We start from the raw sequence: 16,454 nt of genomic DNA, 5'->3' as shown, positions 1-16,454 counted from the left end.
CACCCCTGAAACTCCCTCTGGCGACTGATAAATGCAACGAAGTAGCCTACCTATGTTTAGTTATCAGAAGAAAAACTTATTATAATGTTGACAGAGGTGGAAGTAAGTCCATTTACGGTACTGTTCAGTTGTGAAGTCATCTTTAAGTGTTTCATTCTTTTAAGTATAGTATTGGTATTTCATATATTTTGCTGTTATTGCTTTTTCATAATAGTCATATTATTTTATTTATGTTAATTGTGTGTTCTTTATAATATTGTGAAATGTTAACATTATTTAGGTAGAGGCTTCACATAAGCCTATTGGGGTTTCTGCCTCTCCCTACACTGTACATTCTGTTTGTTTTATTTGTCATTTTGAATGTGCAAAATAAAACTAAATTAAACTACTAGTATATGCCCGATTATTTTCTGCTTCTTTAACCTTTTACTCTACTATAGGGACATATTGTACTGTTTATTCCACTACATTTATATGACAGTTATAGCAGTTAAATTACAGCTTAACATATTAGAAGAAGAATTAGAGAATATGATGTATTGTTATAGTAAATTAAACTACGTAGTAGTTAGCTGAAGAGAAACCTACCACCTCCTAAATATCTTGTTTTTCCTGACCTCCAGTGGTTTAACTACTCACCTTGCTGCAGTGGTGGGTGTGCTCCAGGGCCCTGTGACATCATGTTGGGTATGGTTACAGGTGCAACAAAGCATGCACATTTCTGTCCACACCCAACCAGTGTGCTCCGAGATGAATCAGGCTTGTAACTTCCAACCAGAGAGGCCTGCAGTTGCAGTTGGCTCTGTGGATGATTTACCTCACTGTCAATGATATCATGTATAATTCATTGTTACCGCAATTGTGTTGGTACTACACCTTATAGCTATTTTGAGACACTGCACTGATTATTTACAATGTAAATAGTGCACTTGTCTCACTCGCTACGTTTCCCCCGTTACAATTGACAGTAAAACAGCACAGTCTGCCTTACTGTATTTACAGCGTTACTTTACCAACATTGGTATAGCCCTACTTAGGTCGTGTATGAGTCACTACCTGGCACGTGGAACACTGGTGCCCATTGTTATTGTGGTGCTGTAATGCTCTATGAAGTGGCATTGTGTTGCTCTCTCTTCTGCTGTTACGGACAGAAAGATACAGCAGATAGAAAGCAAATATCATGGTATATTTTCTATGCTGTTAGCATGTACAGTAACCAAACTCCAAGGCTCTCAAATTGTTTTAATTCGCTGATTGTTTTTAAAACTCTCTGTGGATGATCATTTACTTAAAAGTAAAGGAGCACAGAATCTGAGGGATCGGAACAATGTCTCATGAATAAAGATTATGCTTTTTCCACTGTGGCTTGTAACATCCCACATTGCTTACACACAGAGACACTGACACATAGACATGCACACGTGTTACAAACTTGCACCTTCTGTGTTGATCTGTTTGTAACTTAATATCATAACATTTAAAATATCCAAGATATGTGATTGGATGAAAACTTTAGCCATATCAGAAAATTATTGTCCAATATGACAAGGAGGTGAGATCTGAGATCACTTGCACTAATAGAGCCTGGTTTACTCTACTCACTGTTAATTAAAGGATACAAGGATTTTTATGTTGTAATATAAATATGTCTTCTTCTTTGTTGCTGGTACAGGGTAGCCAAAGAGGAGATGGAAGATGGAGAAGATGGAGGACCACAAACACACTTCTTAACAATATGGTACCACAAGCAAATGTACACACATCTCCATTGTTCTATTGTTCTTCTCCACTCAGTAGTAGTGTTTACATAAAGGAGCAAAACAAAGATTTTCTTTTTAAAACTACTACAATACTTCTCTCAAACACATGCAGTCAGAGTAATATTTTATCTGTTATCATAAAAATGTAAACACACACTATTTCCCTCAGTAGAGGATTTGGAGGACAAAAACTTTTATTGTATTTAACACTTACAGAGAACAAGGTTATTAAAGGATATCAGGTATGAAATAATAAAATGAGTTCAGTTGTTCCCAAACAGCCTCCTGCAGCTTTTCAGAGAAAAAAGCTAACTGGAATAACATTAAATATAAAATAATTACAAGTAGCAAAATCAAAAGGAGAGGAGTCAGGTTTGTCATTGTTTAGGGTGTATTTGTGGGACTTGAAGGCATTCCAAAATTTTGGAAACTTAAACATAACCTTTGACTTGTGTGGCAGGTGCCCTGCGAGGACTACTTTCTCCACTGCTGAAGGTGGGAGAGCCTGGCATGCCAGGGGGACTTGACCCAGCATAGAGCAGAGATCCCCCAATGAGGAGCAAGGCTGATGCCCCCCAGCCAATGTAAAGGGCAGGGCCAAGCTCACGCTTGTGTGGGGCTGCCACATGTGGATCATAGAAATCCCTGATGATGGAGTGGGCAGTCCAGCAGACGGGCACAAGGTAGAGGAACCCTGCGATGGCAAAAATGGCGCCCGAGATGCGAGCAATACGGGCCTTGACGCTGTTTACACCGATGCACTTAGTACACTTGACTCCTAGGACACCCAGAGACAGAGCCAGGCCACAGATCAGAATGGAGAACACGGTGAGGCCTCGGGCAGCCTGCATGTCACTGGGCAGAGCCAGCAAGCTGTCATACACCTTACACTGGATCTGACCTGTGCTCTGCACAATGCAATTCATCCAAAGGCCTTCCCAAATGATCTGAGCCGTCACTATGTTGTTACCGATGAAGGCAGTGACCCGCCACAGAGGGATGGCACAGACTATCGCCCCACCCACCCACCCCACAAGGGACATGATTAGGCCCAGCAACTGCATGCCCGTGGTTGCCATGGTGAAATGTGTTTGAATCAGATGGATTTGTCTTTGTTTTATTTCAGTCTTTGTTTGTTGCAGAAAGACAACTTATAGTCCCACAAAGAGTCTACAGTACTGGAAATATTGCGCTCCACTGCAGGATCCTCAGTCTTCAGGTGATGATCTCGTTTAGCTCGGCTTGGGTCAGACAAGGACAGGTATCCTGAAAATCAGAAATGGACAAAAAAGTAGATCCAATTTGAATCATTGTTTAGCCATCATACAAATAGTGCTACAAATCTTACAGATCATATTTCTAACTTCTTACTACCCGCAACAACGAGCATTACATCAGTAAAGGATGAAAAGACTAATGGAGCAAATATTTATCATACATATTTGGAAACAGGCAGCGAGGCCCATGTTTAGTGGATTCCAGTGAGAACCACAGAGAATAGCCGTCTTTGACACAGCTGTGGGTGTCGAGCTACGCCTTGCCTGGTGAGTGGATTATCTCAGAAAAACATGAGGAGACTCTGAAACACAAGCATCTTTCATGAAGGCTTGTAGAGTGGGCCAGGAGGACCTATGTCATCTATTTATCACAGCTTTCAGTATCCACATTTTAGTAATTCTGTAAATCCAAACCTCCCTGAACAATCAATCCAGGGGTTGCTTCATGACAGGGATGGATTCAAAAATGTCAAAGAGGTAAGCTTTACCTATTGAACCTCTTTAAGATAAACATGTATCCAATAGATCCCCATCTGAGGGGATTTTTAGTTAGATTAGATATGAATAAAATGGCAAAGTCTATGTTGTAAGTGGACAGATAACAATGGATCTTATGAATCCTTGAAATCAGAATAATCATTCTGACAGGCTTACATTCTCCCACTTTTACAAACTATTGTGCACAAATTTATAACATTCCTCAAAGGCCCTCAGACTTTAGGAATTTGAGCCTTATCTTTGGTACAACTAATATCTCTGCCTAGAGAGATACTTTTCAGGAAATTATTGCAATAAAATATGGATATTAATTGGAAACACAGGTCAACATATAATACAAGAATTGCTGGTAACAGTCTTTATATTCCACCAAACTCATCACATTTCACACAAATGTATTGTTTAATTTGATTTTGAGATTTTTGGAAATGTCACTAATGCACTATTAGATGATATTATAAAGGATATTTACCTCAAATGAAGTTCTTGCGCTTCTCTCCTTGGTCCTAGTGTTACTGGTCTTTGCTAGTGTAGATCAGTTGGGATGCCTGGAGTTGTGAATGACGGCCCTGAGAATTCAGTTCAGTCCACAGGAAGGCTGGAGAGTCTCTATCTCGGAGGTCAGGTGAACTGAAGTAGAGAGGGTCGATCAGTTTCGACACCCAGGACTGGACTGGAGATGGGGCTGCCCTCCGAGATGCCAGCACAAGTCTGTGTGGCAGTGGGCAGAAGCATGCGCATGTGTGCACGGCCGTGTCAGTGTGTGAATGAGTGAATGTGTTTGAGTGTGTCTCCCAGTGCCTGGTGTATGAACACAATGCCCTGCTGTTTTGCTGTGCCCTCCCTCCCTGCTCCTCGTCAACCTCTGTCCCAACCCTGCAGCCCCTCACATCCATCCAACTCGGCCACCCATTTTCTCTTCTTTTTCGACTTTGACTCATTTGTTCATTTATGAGAGTCTTCTCTTTTCTTCTACCCTCCTCTTTCTTTTCAATCTGTTTATGGGTTTCATTGAAGTTTTGGAGTGTAGGGAGTCAGTCCTTGTGCAACCTCTTGTTCACTGTTCTGACAGGGAAAATGTGGTTCATTGTTGTTTTTCATATGGATTTGTAATTAAATAAATATATTTCACATACTGGATTGACACTGAAAAGATAATCACAAATACAGAATATTAAGTATGATGTTTAAATGCTGCAGAAACTAGAAGAGATGATTAGGGGAGCACTATTTTTGCCGCCATGCAGGCGACCAGGACTGAAGAACGGATGAAGCCTGTCAGTAAATGTATCTGTGAAGGTGTGAATGTGGACTCCAGATTCTGCGCAGTAGAAGGACACACGGCCTTCTGTGTAGTCCAGAAACACGCCCACTTTCCACGGTCTCTGCTCGAGTGCCAATGGCGTGACAGGAGAGGTGTTGGCAATAAACTGGCCTCCAGCCTTCAGGCTTAAAGTCCAGAAACCATTTGCAGGGCAGACAGTGAACTTGCCCTTCCTGTTTATGGACTGTCTGACAACACCCAGATTCCACTCGATCTTCTCCCCGACCTCCACTTCCCAGTAGCACCTGCCACTGCTGAGGCTTTCTTTGGCCAGCACGTTCGCCACGCGGTCAAACCGCTTGGGGTTATCTGGTACCTCCTGAAGCTTGTCCGTGTGTCTCACCTGTTTTCTGTCATCTGAGACAGAGAGGAAAGGGTGGGCTGTCTTAGCGCTCAGATTGACATCCACTAAGAAAGAGGGAAGAGAAAAGGTCAAGAGCAATAAAGGGCTGTAAGGAAATGACTGGGGTGGAGGATGGGTTAAATCTTATATTTATGTTTATTAAATTGTATTATCAATGTTTTATGTGGATCCCCTCCTATAGTAATTTGTGTATAGTTCCTTACACAGTGTTTGTGTGTAGATGAAGCCTTACCTGTGTATTTCTCTATTCGCTTAAGTTCTGTCAAAGAAGAGCCATAGGAAAAAACGAAATGTCATTGAAATAATTGTAGAATGATTATTTAATCATTTAATTTAAAGATAAAAGCTGAATTACTCACCAGATTTGGAGAGCCTGTTGACTTCTACCTTTATCTTTTCCATTATGTCTGCCAGTGCTCGTCTGGTGACCCCAACACAAGGGTCAGTTTCTATGGTAACCTTGGACCAATCCTTCATCTCAGAGGGGCATATTGTGGGAACAATGTTCTGCATGACATGAACAAAGTTTTCACTGTTTGTAGCCAGTCACCAATATCAATATATTATCTGCAGAAGGTGCTTACCACCGTAACTTGCTTTGTATCGTCACTTTGATCACTGTTTACAGGAATCTGAGGTTCAGGTTCAGTGGTCTCCTTCCTCAGCTCCTGGATCTCCTGTTCGATCTCTTTGACCAATGTTTCTACTTTTTTATCCTCCTCTCTCTGTCTCTCCTCAATTGCATCAACCACCGCTTTGTGATTTTTTTCCATAGCATGTACGAGGGCAGAGAAGACCTTCTGGCTCTCTCGCACTTCTCTGAGGTAGGAGTTCTGATTGGACATCAACATGCATCATCATGTAATTATATCCTTTTTTTTAAACAAAGATTTTTAATGATGCAGAGTTTTCCGACGCACCTTTTGGAGCTCGAGAGAATATTTCAACCTTTCTATCTTCTGCAGCCTTTCCTGAATCATTTGCTCAACATCTATTACCTGTATCAGTGACATAAGCATTCACAAATATATTATATGTAACACTTATTAGATCACATATGATTGAATAACTGACAATGCAATAAAGTACCATTTCCTCATCGGGTGGTTTCTGTGGTCGAGCCGTCCTGTAGTTGTGTGAGACTTCTGCCAGAATGCGGTTGACGCTGAGGTCAGGCTTGTCTGTAAACAGTCTCTTACAGTGGGGGCAGTATTTGGACTGGTGTCGTGTCCAGTAGTGGCTGAGACAGGATAAGCAGAAACTGTGTCCACATGGTATGGTCACCGGGCTGGTGAAGATGTCTCTACACAGAGAGCACAAGAAGTGTTTCTCGGGCAGGAGGCTAATTGTAGAGGCCATACTCTGAAAATGACAATGACATGACAATGTCAACAGTACGAGGAAGCTTTTTTCTGTTCTTTTGAGGATTTTGAATTCAATAAGCTTGCACTTGAGGGAGTGTTGTGTTTGAATGGTAAATAAGGTAACACCATTACCAAAATGTAATAAAAGTATGAAAAAAGCACTGGTTCTGCAGTAAAGTTTTTCTGATGACATTATTAGATTGAAATTACTGATGAATCAATGTGTAAGTAGCATTTGTAAAGTAACTACAACCTATATATGTTATACACTGTAAATGTAGTGGAGTAAAAAGTACAATATTTCCCTCAAATGTATTATATAAGAATAAAGAAGCAGAAAATGGAAACATTACAAATACAAATACCTCAAAATTGTACATGAGTACAGTACTCAAGTAAATGTGCTCCCCCACTGTATTTGAGAAGATATTGATACATGCTGTCTGTCAAAGCTACATACTGCAAATTTGATAAATGCAAAGTATTATCAAATCAAATATTCCATCTTGAACTAAAGATCTTGCCACTGACCTCCTTAAAAAGGAGCATTTGTAAGCATCTCAAATGTCAAAGCACAAATATTTTCAGTTCAGCCATGCAGCATTCAGAGTCTCAGGAAAAATGGGACGTCATGTTCTTGAGCAGAATGGCACTCCTCTCATATTATGCAATGATACACTAAGGACAGGATATGTGATTATTTTTACTTAGTGAAGTCTAGCCCTCTCTGATTGTTTTCTACCATTGTCATTGTCACGGACATTTGAGTCAAAAATAATTTCTTTGTGATCAAGGAGAGATTCACTAACAAAGAACAGAAGCAGCTAAGTAAAACATGTGATGTTAAGTATGTGGTCAAACAGGTAGCAACCAAAGTGTTTGTTACGTCAGGGGTTGGGGGGGGGCAACAGTACAAGTCAACACAAAACAAAACAGCAACTACGGAAGTTTTGTCTACACTGACATTCATAAAACACTCTCAGATTATGCAACATGTCCATAAATGATTTGAAGGTCTGAATTCAAAGGAAAATAGGTAGCTTTTCCAAAAGTAAAACAGAAAGTAATGTAAAGGTAAAAACGTTTACCGAGCAGAGTGTGGTCTTACCTCTTCAGGTTGATCTTGTTCAGGTAACACTGCTTTCAGTCTCCTTCTATTCACAGTTTCAGGTAATATACGTAGAGTGCTAATGGTTTACACTGAACAGCTGCACTAAGGTGTGTGTTATCTAGGAAAGGGGCAATGCTTTAGACAATGGCACTCTCAGTTGAGACTCCACCCTGAATGTTATCTGAGCTACTCTTTAACTAACCTACAGTGAGACACCAGGAAATGTTGGAGATTGAATTTTGTGGTCGCCAAACAACAAATTCTCACATGTGCTGTCACAAATGACAACTGGTTTATTCAAAATACAAATTTACAGTTCAAATCAGCCATGAGATTTAGTGTTTGTGACCATCAGTAATTCACTTCAGCTGCATTGCATAGAACAAGCCAAGCTTTAGTTTTAACCTAAAGGTAGTGGTACATTTTCTTATCTACTTTGGTATCAAGTCAGCCTTAAAAACTACATAAGCAATATTTAGATACATTTCATTTCATTTTATTCCTGAAAAATTCGCTGTCATGGACGAGGAGCTGCAAAAAAGCGATTGATGAAGATTGAGTTAAAGTTCAGTCGGGCAGGAGGAGCCACTCTGTCTTCAATATGCTCTATAGCTACCTGGGCTGTTCCTCCTGCCGATCCACCTACTGCACCACCTATGATCCCATAAAGAACCATCCCTCCTGGCCCCTCTATGGACCCAAACAGTGCACCCATGACAGCTCCCACAACTAAACCCGTCCCTAGTCCTTTTGCCATGGAGGTTCTGAGCCATCCATTGTCCATCTCCGCCTTGGCTCTGATCTCAGCACTGACACTGCTGGTGTAGGCGTCCTTCTGGTGATACAGCTCCTCCGCTATGTATTGCTTCTCCATCTCCCTCCATGTCTTCTCTATCTCTGCTGTCCTCTGCTTCATGAGCCTCTTCTCCTCCTTCCTCACACAGTCCTCAGCCTTCTGGAAACTTCTGCTGGAGAAGCAGCCCCCTCCTAAGGAGGCGACCATCCTCTCGATCTTCTGCAGCAGCACTCTTTCCTGGCTGCAATCTCTCCAGTTCTTGCTGAAAACGTGAAAGCGTCCACCGAACTTCTCGATCAGTTCCTTCAGGGGCCAGTCACTCTTCTGCACCCTGTCTTCCAGGTCAGCTCCCTCCAGGTTTCCTTCATAAGCCAGGAGAACCATGCAGTGCCTCGGACAATGTCTTCCAAAGCGTTTCCTCAACAATTTGGGGGTTCTTATTTCATTCGGGGAGATTTTCTCCATGTCAAAGACAACAAGAAAGGCATGGGGACCAGGAATACATAAGCACTTAGACCTTCTCAGCTCCATCTTCCTTTTAGTTTGAGATATATCCTTGTCAAAGATGTTTGGTCCATTGACCACAGCCACTCGTCTACCAGCCAGCTCTCCAGTGCTCTTCCTGCTGTCAGAAATGCCAGTGATATCGTTTGAATACTCCTCCCTCCCAAGTATGGCATTTGTTAGAAGGAACTGCCAAGGTCCCCTGCTGCCGACCACCATAAGCCTTAATTCTGTAGGAGATCCTTTTAAAAATACAAAACGTAATGTGCATTTGCTCACACTTATCATTGGTAATGTATATAATGTTTGTACATTCTCTTTCCATAGAATTGTTAGCGTTTAAGTTTATCAAATTCATATGTAACAAAATAATAAAGAGGGGTGAAGAAAAACGACTCCATTGATAAAACGAGTGACTTATCTACAATCACTGTTGTACAAGACTACAAGACAAGCCTCTGTGAGGCTATGTTTTGAGGTAAATGGTAATGTTGGAATAATAACATGCTCACAACGACAATGCTAAGATGGTGATGTTAAGCAGGTATAAAGGTTGCCCTTTTCACCATACTAAACTTTACTAATTAGCATAAAACAGAAATTACTGCTGAGACTGATAGGAATGTAACTAATTTGGTAGGTATTTGGTCATAAACCAAAGTATTAGACAAATTGAAATGTTAATAAATGCACTACATAAAAGTCTAAGGATCACCAAAGTGGTTACAAATATCATGGCAAGTATTTCACCTAAAACGAATCAACCTTTTAAAGTGGCGCTAGAAGAAAAGTCAGAGAATCTCCAAAGTCATTGGGATTTATCCTCTGGGCACATGAATGTCTGTACAAAATTGCTTCTAAACAGCATGCAAACTGATAAAGCTTCTTTTAGCTTTGTAGCTTTAGTTAAAGGACAGCAGAGTCCATGCCATAGGCTATTTTGTAGCCCTTGTAGGCAGAATATTAAATCAGTGAGCTTACCTTTCTTTCTTTTATCCATTTGGCAGATTTACAGCACTGATTCACTCTTTTAATTTGGATTATCACAAAGTTTTCCAGCTTCTCACTAGACTGAAGTCATAACATAACTGTTCTATGTATTCAATGAAAACACCTCTCTCTGTCTCTTTTTTTTTTTTTTTTTTTTTTTTTTTTTTCTCTCTCTCTCTCTCTCTCTCTCTCTCAATTAGGTAATTGGTACTAGATTTAATATTGTATAAGTGGAAAATGTCCCCAGGGTTGGAAGCTGCTAGTGAGCACATTCATATTGACATTCTTAATTAAATACTTAGATGAAGTACTTTGTTTTGTACTTTTGTATTTTGTACTCAGGTAAAATTGTTAAGGATGAGAGAGGATTAACAGCCTACATTTTATTTGTGGTGGATGTGGTGGCTCATTTCTTTATTAACATATACCCACACGTCAGATTTTTGACTTATATAACCATCATGCTGGTCAGAGGTAATTATTTGAAGATGACAAGCATTGACTGGTGAGTTGTTTATCCACTAAAAGAGCTGAGTTGGCTCTAACATCAAAATGATGAAGATATTTAAGTAACTGTAACCCTGGTGAGTGAATACTTTTATTGTTAAAATTAGCACTGATTTCAAAATGGGACCCTACAAGGTTATCTCACTGTCAGCTCACCAGACAGTGTTATTTCTGGGGACCAGAGAAATCAATAGCTCATTAAATTGGTTTGATCCTGTGTGAGTAGAGCACAGATTTATATTCTAAATATAGGCTATGTGTTGACACTGCCACAAATAACGGTGTTTACAAAAACCTGCAGACCAGCCTCATGCCAAAAGGCCAACATGAATAGAATAAATATTCAGATAAATTCACATTCTCCATACAAACTGTGAAAGCAGTTTTACAGGTGCATGGTTAAAGTGATCAAGCACCTGGGCACACACCATTGCTCGTTCAATAACGGAAAAAGTCACCAACCTCTCTTTAATTAAAAAAAAGAACATTTTAGGTTTCAAATGAAGCCTCATACATGCATTTTGGCCTTGCAATTCTTCTGTTATAAGCAATTGGGAAAGGGAAATAGAGGTGGATTTGAACAGGTTAAGCCATTTTTTAGAGTTTTCAGAGTCAGAGTGTGATTTATTGCTAAAGTTAGTTTTCACTTGCATGGAATTTGGTAAGTTTCATCAACCTAGAATTTAGTGGACAAGAAGTGAGAGAACCCTTGCGCCATTAATAGGCCTACTACAGCGCCTCTGAGTGGTCAAACTGTGTAACACACAAAGAGGAAATCACATTTATGTATTTCCTGTTTGGAGCGACGTCACAAGTCAACCACCAGAAGAGATTTGTAAACAGACAAAATAATGACTTTACGCTACTTAGTCCATTAGTAACTCCTGCCACATTGTTGTCATGGAAACTTTGATAGGCTACCATTTTTATCTTTATGATGGAGCCAGACTCGTGTAGCCGCTTCGGGACCATGTGTTCAGGTGAAGGACAACCTTCAGACAGATAGATACAAACACTGTCCCCAGAATGATCAAACACACGCTGCCTGCGGCCAGACGTGCCTTCTCTCCCGGTCTGCGCTGCTTCTCTGAGGCTTCTGGCGGAGAAATAAGTGAGGATGTATTTGAACGGGCAGGCCATCCACGTCTAACAAAGCAGGCATCTCTCTACGTGCACGTGAGCTGGCTTTGGTCAATTTAACGGATTAAATATTTCTATGCAGATAAATGTTAAGTTCAATTAAATTCAATTTTATTTATCAAATCATAACAAGATTTTATCTCAAGACACTTTACAGATAGAGTAGGTCTAGACCACACTCTATAATGTACAAAGACCCAACAATTCCAGTAATATTCATACCCATGCACTGAATTAAATCTATTTTTTCAGTCTAATGCAAATACTGTCATGTCTAGGAACTTTGCCCAACTAATGTCAAATAACTAACCTTCTTTCTCTCTTCTTCTACAGTGGCCGTATTGCCTCAGAAGGTGTTCCTACTGCAACTTTAACAAGTATATACGCAGAGAGAACAATGACCACATGATGACTGAGTGCCTTCAGCGGGAGACTGAGACATTGCTGCAGCTCAGTCAAGTTTCTTGGTATGGTGATTTTCTTAGACTTTCCAATAGAGATATGGACAAAATAAAAAAAATCACAATGTTTTTTTAACCAAATACCTCAATATTGATACTGTGGCGATATTGTAGGGCTGACAATTGGCGCTTTCACAAAATATAGACACAATGAGATTTTTTGATAAATTGTCATCAGTAACATGGATATAATGCCTCAATGGGTAAAGGGAAATAATGAACAGCTAGAACAGTCTGGTAAATTCAGAAAATGACATCACTTTACTGTAATGCAGCCTTTACAACCAGGAAAAAACAGCATGTGTCATATTATGATATTAGGATATACAAAGTCTAAGACAATGTCTAGTTTCATATATCGATGTAATATCGCCCAGCCCTACTTTCCACATTAAATCAGCTTTTAACACATGCCTTCACCCACCCTTTATTTTGATATTTCCATGCAGTATTACCTCGGTATTTTTTGGTGGTGGAACTCCAAGCCTGGCTCATCCCTCAACCATTGCTGCAGTCCTGGAAAGTGTTTCCAGGCGGGCGTATCTCTCAGATAAGGCTGAGGTCACGCTCGAGGTCAACCCTACTCCTGTGGGAAAGTCAAAGTTAGAGGACTATTGCCGTGCAGGGGTGAATCGTTTCTCCATCGGGGTCCAGGTGAATATATCATCTATAAGATTACAGAAGATTAGATTAGGAACTGTGTAGTTGCATGTGTCACATTTTCAATTCTTCAGTCTTTGCAGGATGGGGATTTGAAAATTCTGGGAAGAGACCACAGCTCTCATCAGGCTTTGCAAACTGTGGAAGAGGCCAGGAGGCTGTGCCCTGGGAGGGTGTCGGTGGATGTCATGTTCGGTCGGCCCAAACAGAGCGCTGAATCCTGGGAGAACGAGTTGTCTGAACTATTGAGGGTGTGCGATGACCATGTGTCTCTGTACCAGCTGACGTTGGAGCGAGGCACCCAGCTGTTCAAACAGGTGCTAGGAGGAGAGGTGACCATGCCCGCTGAAGATGTGACAGCAGAGATGTACCAGTGTGCCAGGAGGATACTTCACCAGCATGGCTTTCTGCAATACGAGGTGTCTAACTTTGCAAGACACGTAAGTCCTGAGCAGAAAGTTGGCTGACTTCTGTCCTCCTCACCTTAGGGGACATTTATTCTTTTAGTTTATTAGTAAAAAACCTTTGGAATACTTCATGCAAAGTGCCTATTATAAGGAATAAACATGCATTACACAACAACATATAAAACACAATAACTATTATTCATCTTTTCTCTTTTGTTTCTGATGCAATGTCTCCACCAACATGGGAGATATCCACTCTGTTTTGCACCATGTTACCTCACGTACACGTCTGAGAGGAACAATCACGACTACACGATAATGCTTCACTTTGTGTTATGTAGAAGGCAGTGAGTCATCACAATACGAGCTACTGGAAGGGAAGACAGTACATTGGTGTCGGCCCAGGTGAGCTATTATCTAGATTGTAAGCAGTGATTGATAAATATTGTACTTGTGGAAAAGTTAACATTTTTGTCTGTGGCAGGAGCACACGGGCGGTTTGTTCCTCGCGGGGAGGGAGGTGTCGTTCGGGAGGCCCGGACCCAGACTCTGGAGCCAGATGTCTGGATCCGTGAAGTCCAGCAGAGGGGACATGGTACACGGAGGCGGATTCAACTCAGTCATCTTGAACTGTGAGCTGTTGCACTTACAGGCAATAGGGTTGTGTGTTTTTGTGTTGTAATGAGTGTATTTGGTTATTACACAAGGGGGCAAGCTATCATTTTCATGTGAAATGTAACAATTTTGTATCAGCCAATCCACAGTGTGAGAAGCATAGTGTCGGAGGTGGGTGTACATGTGCTTGCTTTCTCAGACATTCTGTCCTTGTGAAACGCTATTATCAGACTTGTCCATTTGCTCACTCTGTCCTGTCCTTGTCGTTATCAAAGTCTGGTCACTGTGAAGTTATCATATGAAAGATGTTTCTTTGCCAGATTGGAGGAGGTGCTGGTGATGGGAATGAGAATGTCCAAGGGCATTAATCACAAGGTGAACCCTTTATACCAACATGAAATGCACTGATGGAAGAAATTCTATACGTTTCTGTGTAATCTTCTCTGTCATTGAAGGTTATGTTCAGTATTCAGCACATTTTGAGAAATGTGATAATGTTGTTTGTGGTATTTAACAGCATTGGGAGTTGTTTAGCCCTCAACTGGGCCTCCATGAAGTCTTTGGTATATCCAACGACGTCCAAGAATTGCTACAGAGTGGACAACTTATTCTGGATGACAGGTGACTCATGACTCATTTACATTTTCACTGGCAAGTGAAGGATTACCCGCTTGTTTAGAGCTGCAACAATTCTTTTCATTATCTATTATTCTGCTGGTTTTCTTGATTTATCATTTTGTTCAGAAAATAGGACGATGTATTCATATAGGTAATTTTACTTATCATCAGTCCAAAACCCCAAAATATTCAGTAAAGTACAATATAAGACAAACAAAAGCATCACATTTGAGAAGCTGGGACCAAGAAATGTTTGGCTTTTTTTTATTTAAAAATGACAACTAATCGATAATCAACCTATCGTTGCAGCTACACTCATTCTCTTTTGTAAGATTTTTCTTCTTTCCTTCTTATTAGAGGCCTGCGCTGCTCCTGGGATGGACTGGCCTTACTGGACAGCATACTTCCAGCTCTACTGGTGATGCTGGAAAGACAAATCAGTCAGAGACTACAAATGGACCACCATGCTGATGGACAAACAAAGAGGATCTCCAACCCACAATGACAGTAATGTTAATAGAGCATCTATCTAACTAAGCTTGTTTCTGGGTTAGGCTGGCAAGACATGTAAAAATAGCAATCCTGAAAACAGGCAGATATTTACAGGCCAAATCTGACTTATTTAAGTTTTATCTTCAATATTGAAATTCCTTATATAAGGCTTTGCCATTTTTCACATATCAGTGTTACTTTGCTGTTTAGCTGTCATGGGAACAGCCCCTTATTTTACCCTATTTATAGAGAAATAAAACAGGCCCCACAGGATTTTATTTTAATTTGACTCCGTATCCTACTGTAAGAACTGCCATCACTCTGGTTAGATGGGACTCAGATAGGCCTGTTGCAATATGCAATAAATCAATTAATCGCATGATAAATAAAAATGAGCTTGATCATTTTTAAATGGAAATTATCGCGGCCGGATATTTATTGTTTTTGATTGTGTTTGGTTTTTATTCCAGTGCATTTTTTGTTAACAGAGACTGAGAGTCCATTTTATTTATTGTTTTTGGTTGTTTTGTTCATTTGTGGATATTTATAATGTCTTCCAGTTCCAGTGTTAAATATTCTTTAGAAATAAAGTTTATTGATCTTTGAAAAGGTGTACCTGCATTATTATTATATTATATTATTAATGGTCTCAGAACAACAATATTATCGTTTATCGCAATAATTTCTGGGACAATTTATCGTCCATGCAAAAATTGTTATCGTGACAGGCTTAGACTCATAGAACATTCAATGGTAATATACTGTATGTTTAAAAGCTTACAAGGGCTATCATGAAATTATTGCTTGGCTGGAAACATTTTTCAATAAGCAATTTTACTGTCTTTTAAACATAATTATTACTCTCCCAGTACACAGGAAATTGCATCTTCTTCTTTAAATAGACTCCAACTCTCTTCTGGAGCATAAATGTATTAATCCTTATGAATGGGTAATTTGGAGAAAAAGTTTTGAATTATAAACCCAACAAACTAAACTAACTTAAGTCAAATAACAACTGATACAGTCTCATAACTTTGTCATTTGGCACTGAGTGTAGGAAAAGACACATTTTAAAGACATTATGGACTATAAAATCTAGTGTTATCAAATGTTTCAGTTTGATGTGGATACAGGATGTGTTAATGGATGTTATTCGAAGCAATTCACTGACCCATTCAGCAACACTTTAATTCTAATCAAAATAAAAGATTGTGCAGGAGAGACTATAAGTGATTGAACACCAATGATGTATGCCCTCTCACTTTCTAGTAAGAACTATAATTGCTTTGAAGTGCTGTTACAGCCAGAGAGATTAATAAACACTTAGTTTAAAAGCAGACATTTGAATCAACCATGTTGTAGTGTTTATGTATTTGTATGCTCATATAAGCATCCCACAGTGTTATCCTTACAGAAGCCACTGGAAAATATGTGCTTGTGCATCCAGACATAACTGTGCACTGGGAATTTGTTATTTATAAGGCTGTTATGAGCAGAACTTGCGTACAATCCCTGTAGTTTGCTGCAGTGATCACGATGCTCTGAGTGGAAAGGCTGGAGAAACCA

General features: G+C 40.0%; 4 protein-coding genes across 8 annotated transcripts; 1 reads left to right on the top strand and 3 right to left on the bottom strand.

Annotated features, from left to right (window-relative positions):
- Positions 1–1,931: 1,931 nt before the first annotated feature.
- On the bottom strand, positions 1,932–2,852 carry cldnk (claudin k). The gene has a single exon (XM_039825665.1). The coding sequence runs from the start codon at positions 2,837–2,839 to the stop codon at positions 2,192–2,194; it is 648 nt and encodes a 215-aa protein (XP_039681599.1). The 5' UTR covers positions 2,840–2,852; the 3' UTR covers positions 1,932–2,191.
- A 1,840-nt stretch (positions 2,853–4,692) lies between these two features.
- Positions 4,693–8,178, bottom strand: btr02 (bloodthirsty-related gene family, member 2). 4 transcript variants are annotated; one of them, XM_039825662.1, is made up of 7 exons: positions 7,676–8,178; positions 6,313–6,585; positions 6,144–6,221; positions 5,808–6,056; positions 5,583–5,730; positions 5,456–5,482; positions 4,693–5,267 (listed from the first exon to the last, which is right to left on the bottom strand). In XM_039825662.1, the coding sequence occupies exons 2-7, from the start codon at positions 6,580–6,582 to the stop codon at positions 4,723–4,725; spliced, it is 1,317 nt and encodes a 438-aa protein (XP_039681596.1). In that variant the 5' UTR covers positions 6,583–6,585; positions 7,676–8,178; the 3' UTR covers positions 4,693–4,722. The 4 variants fall into 4 exon arrangements, with proteins under 4 accessions (XP_039681596.1, XP_039681595.1, XP_039681594.1 ...); XM_039825661.1 differs by having other exon boundaries at positions 7,696–8,146; XM_039825660.1 differs by lacking the exon at positions 7,676–8,178 and having other exon boundaries at positions 6,313–6,902.
- Positions 7,959–10,107, bottom strand: LOC120575067 (GTPase IMAP family member 9). Its single transcript, XM_039825664.1, has 2 exons — positions 9,980–10,107; positions 7,959–9,240 (listed from the first exon to the last, which is right to left on the bottom strand). Exons 1-2 carry the CDS (start codon positions 9,996–9,998, stop codon positions 8,216–8,218), a joined length of 1,044 nt encoding a protein of 347 aa, XP_039681598.1. The 5' UTR covers positions 9,999–10,107; the 3' UTR covers positions 7,959–8,215.
- Positions 10,108–11,272: 1,165 nt separating this feature from the next.
- rsad1 (radical S-adenosyl methionine domain containing 1) lies at positions 11,273–15,354 on the top strand. 2 transcript variants are annotated; one of them, XM_039826253.1, is made up of 9 exons: positions 11,522–11,671; positions 11,969–12,102; positions 12,546–12,750; positions 12,831–13,196; positions 13,505–13,568; positions 13,648–13,795; positions 14,099–14,153; positions 14,296–14,399; positions 14,754–15,354. In XM_039826253.1, exons 1-9 carry the CDS (start codon positions 11,522–11,524, stop codon positions 14,899–14,901), a joined length of 1,374 nt encoding a protein of 457 aa, XP_039682187.1. In that variant the 3' UTR covers positions 14,902–15,354. The 2 variants fall into 2 exon arrangements, with proteins under 2 accessions (XP_039682188.1, XP_039682187.1); XM_039826254.1 differs by lacking the exon at positions 14,099–14,153 and having other exon boundaries at positions 11,273–11,671.
- The last annotated feature ends 1,100 nt before the right edge of the window (positions 15,355–16,454 follow it).

This window comes from Perca fluviatilis, chromosome 15, assembly GCF_010015445.1.
Source record: "Perca fluviatilis chromosome 15, GENO_Pfluv_1.0, whole genome shotgun sequence".
Lineage (NCBI taxonomy): Eukaryota > Metazoa > Chordata > Actinopteri > Perciformes > Percidae > Perca > Perca fluviatilis.
Note: the sequence above shows the minus strand (reverse complement) of the source record. Positions and strands in the feature narration are given on the sequence as shown.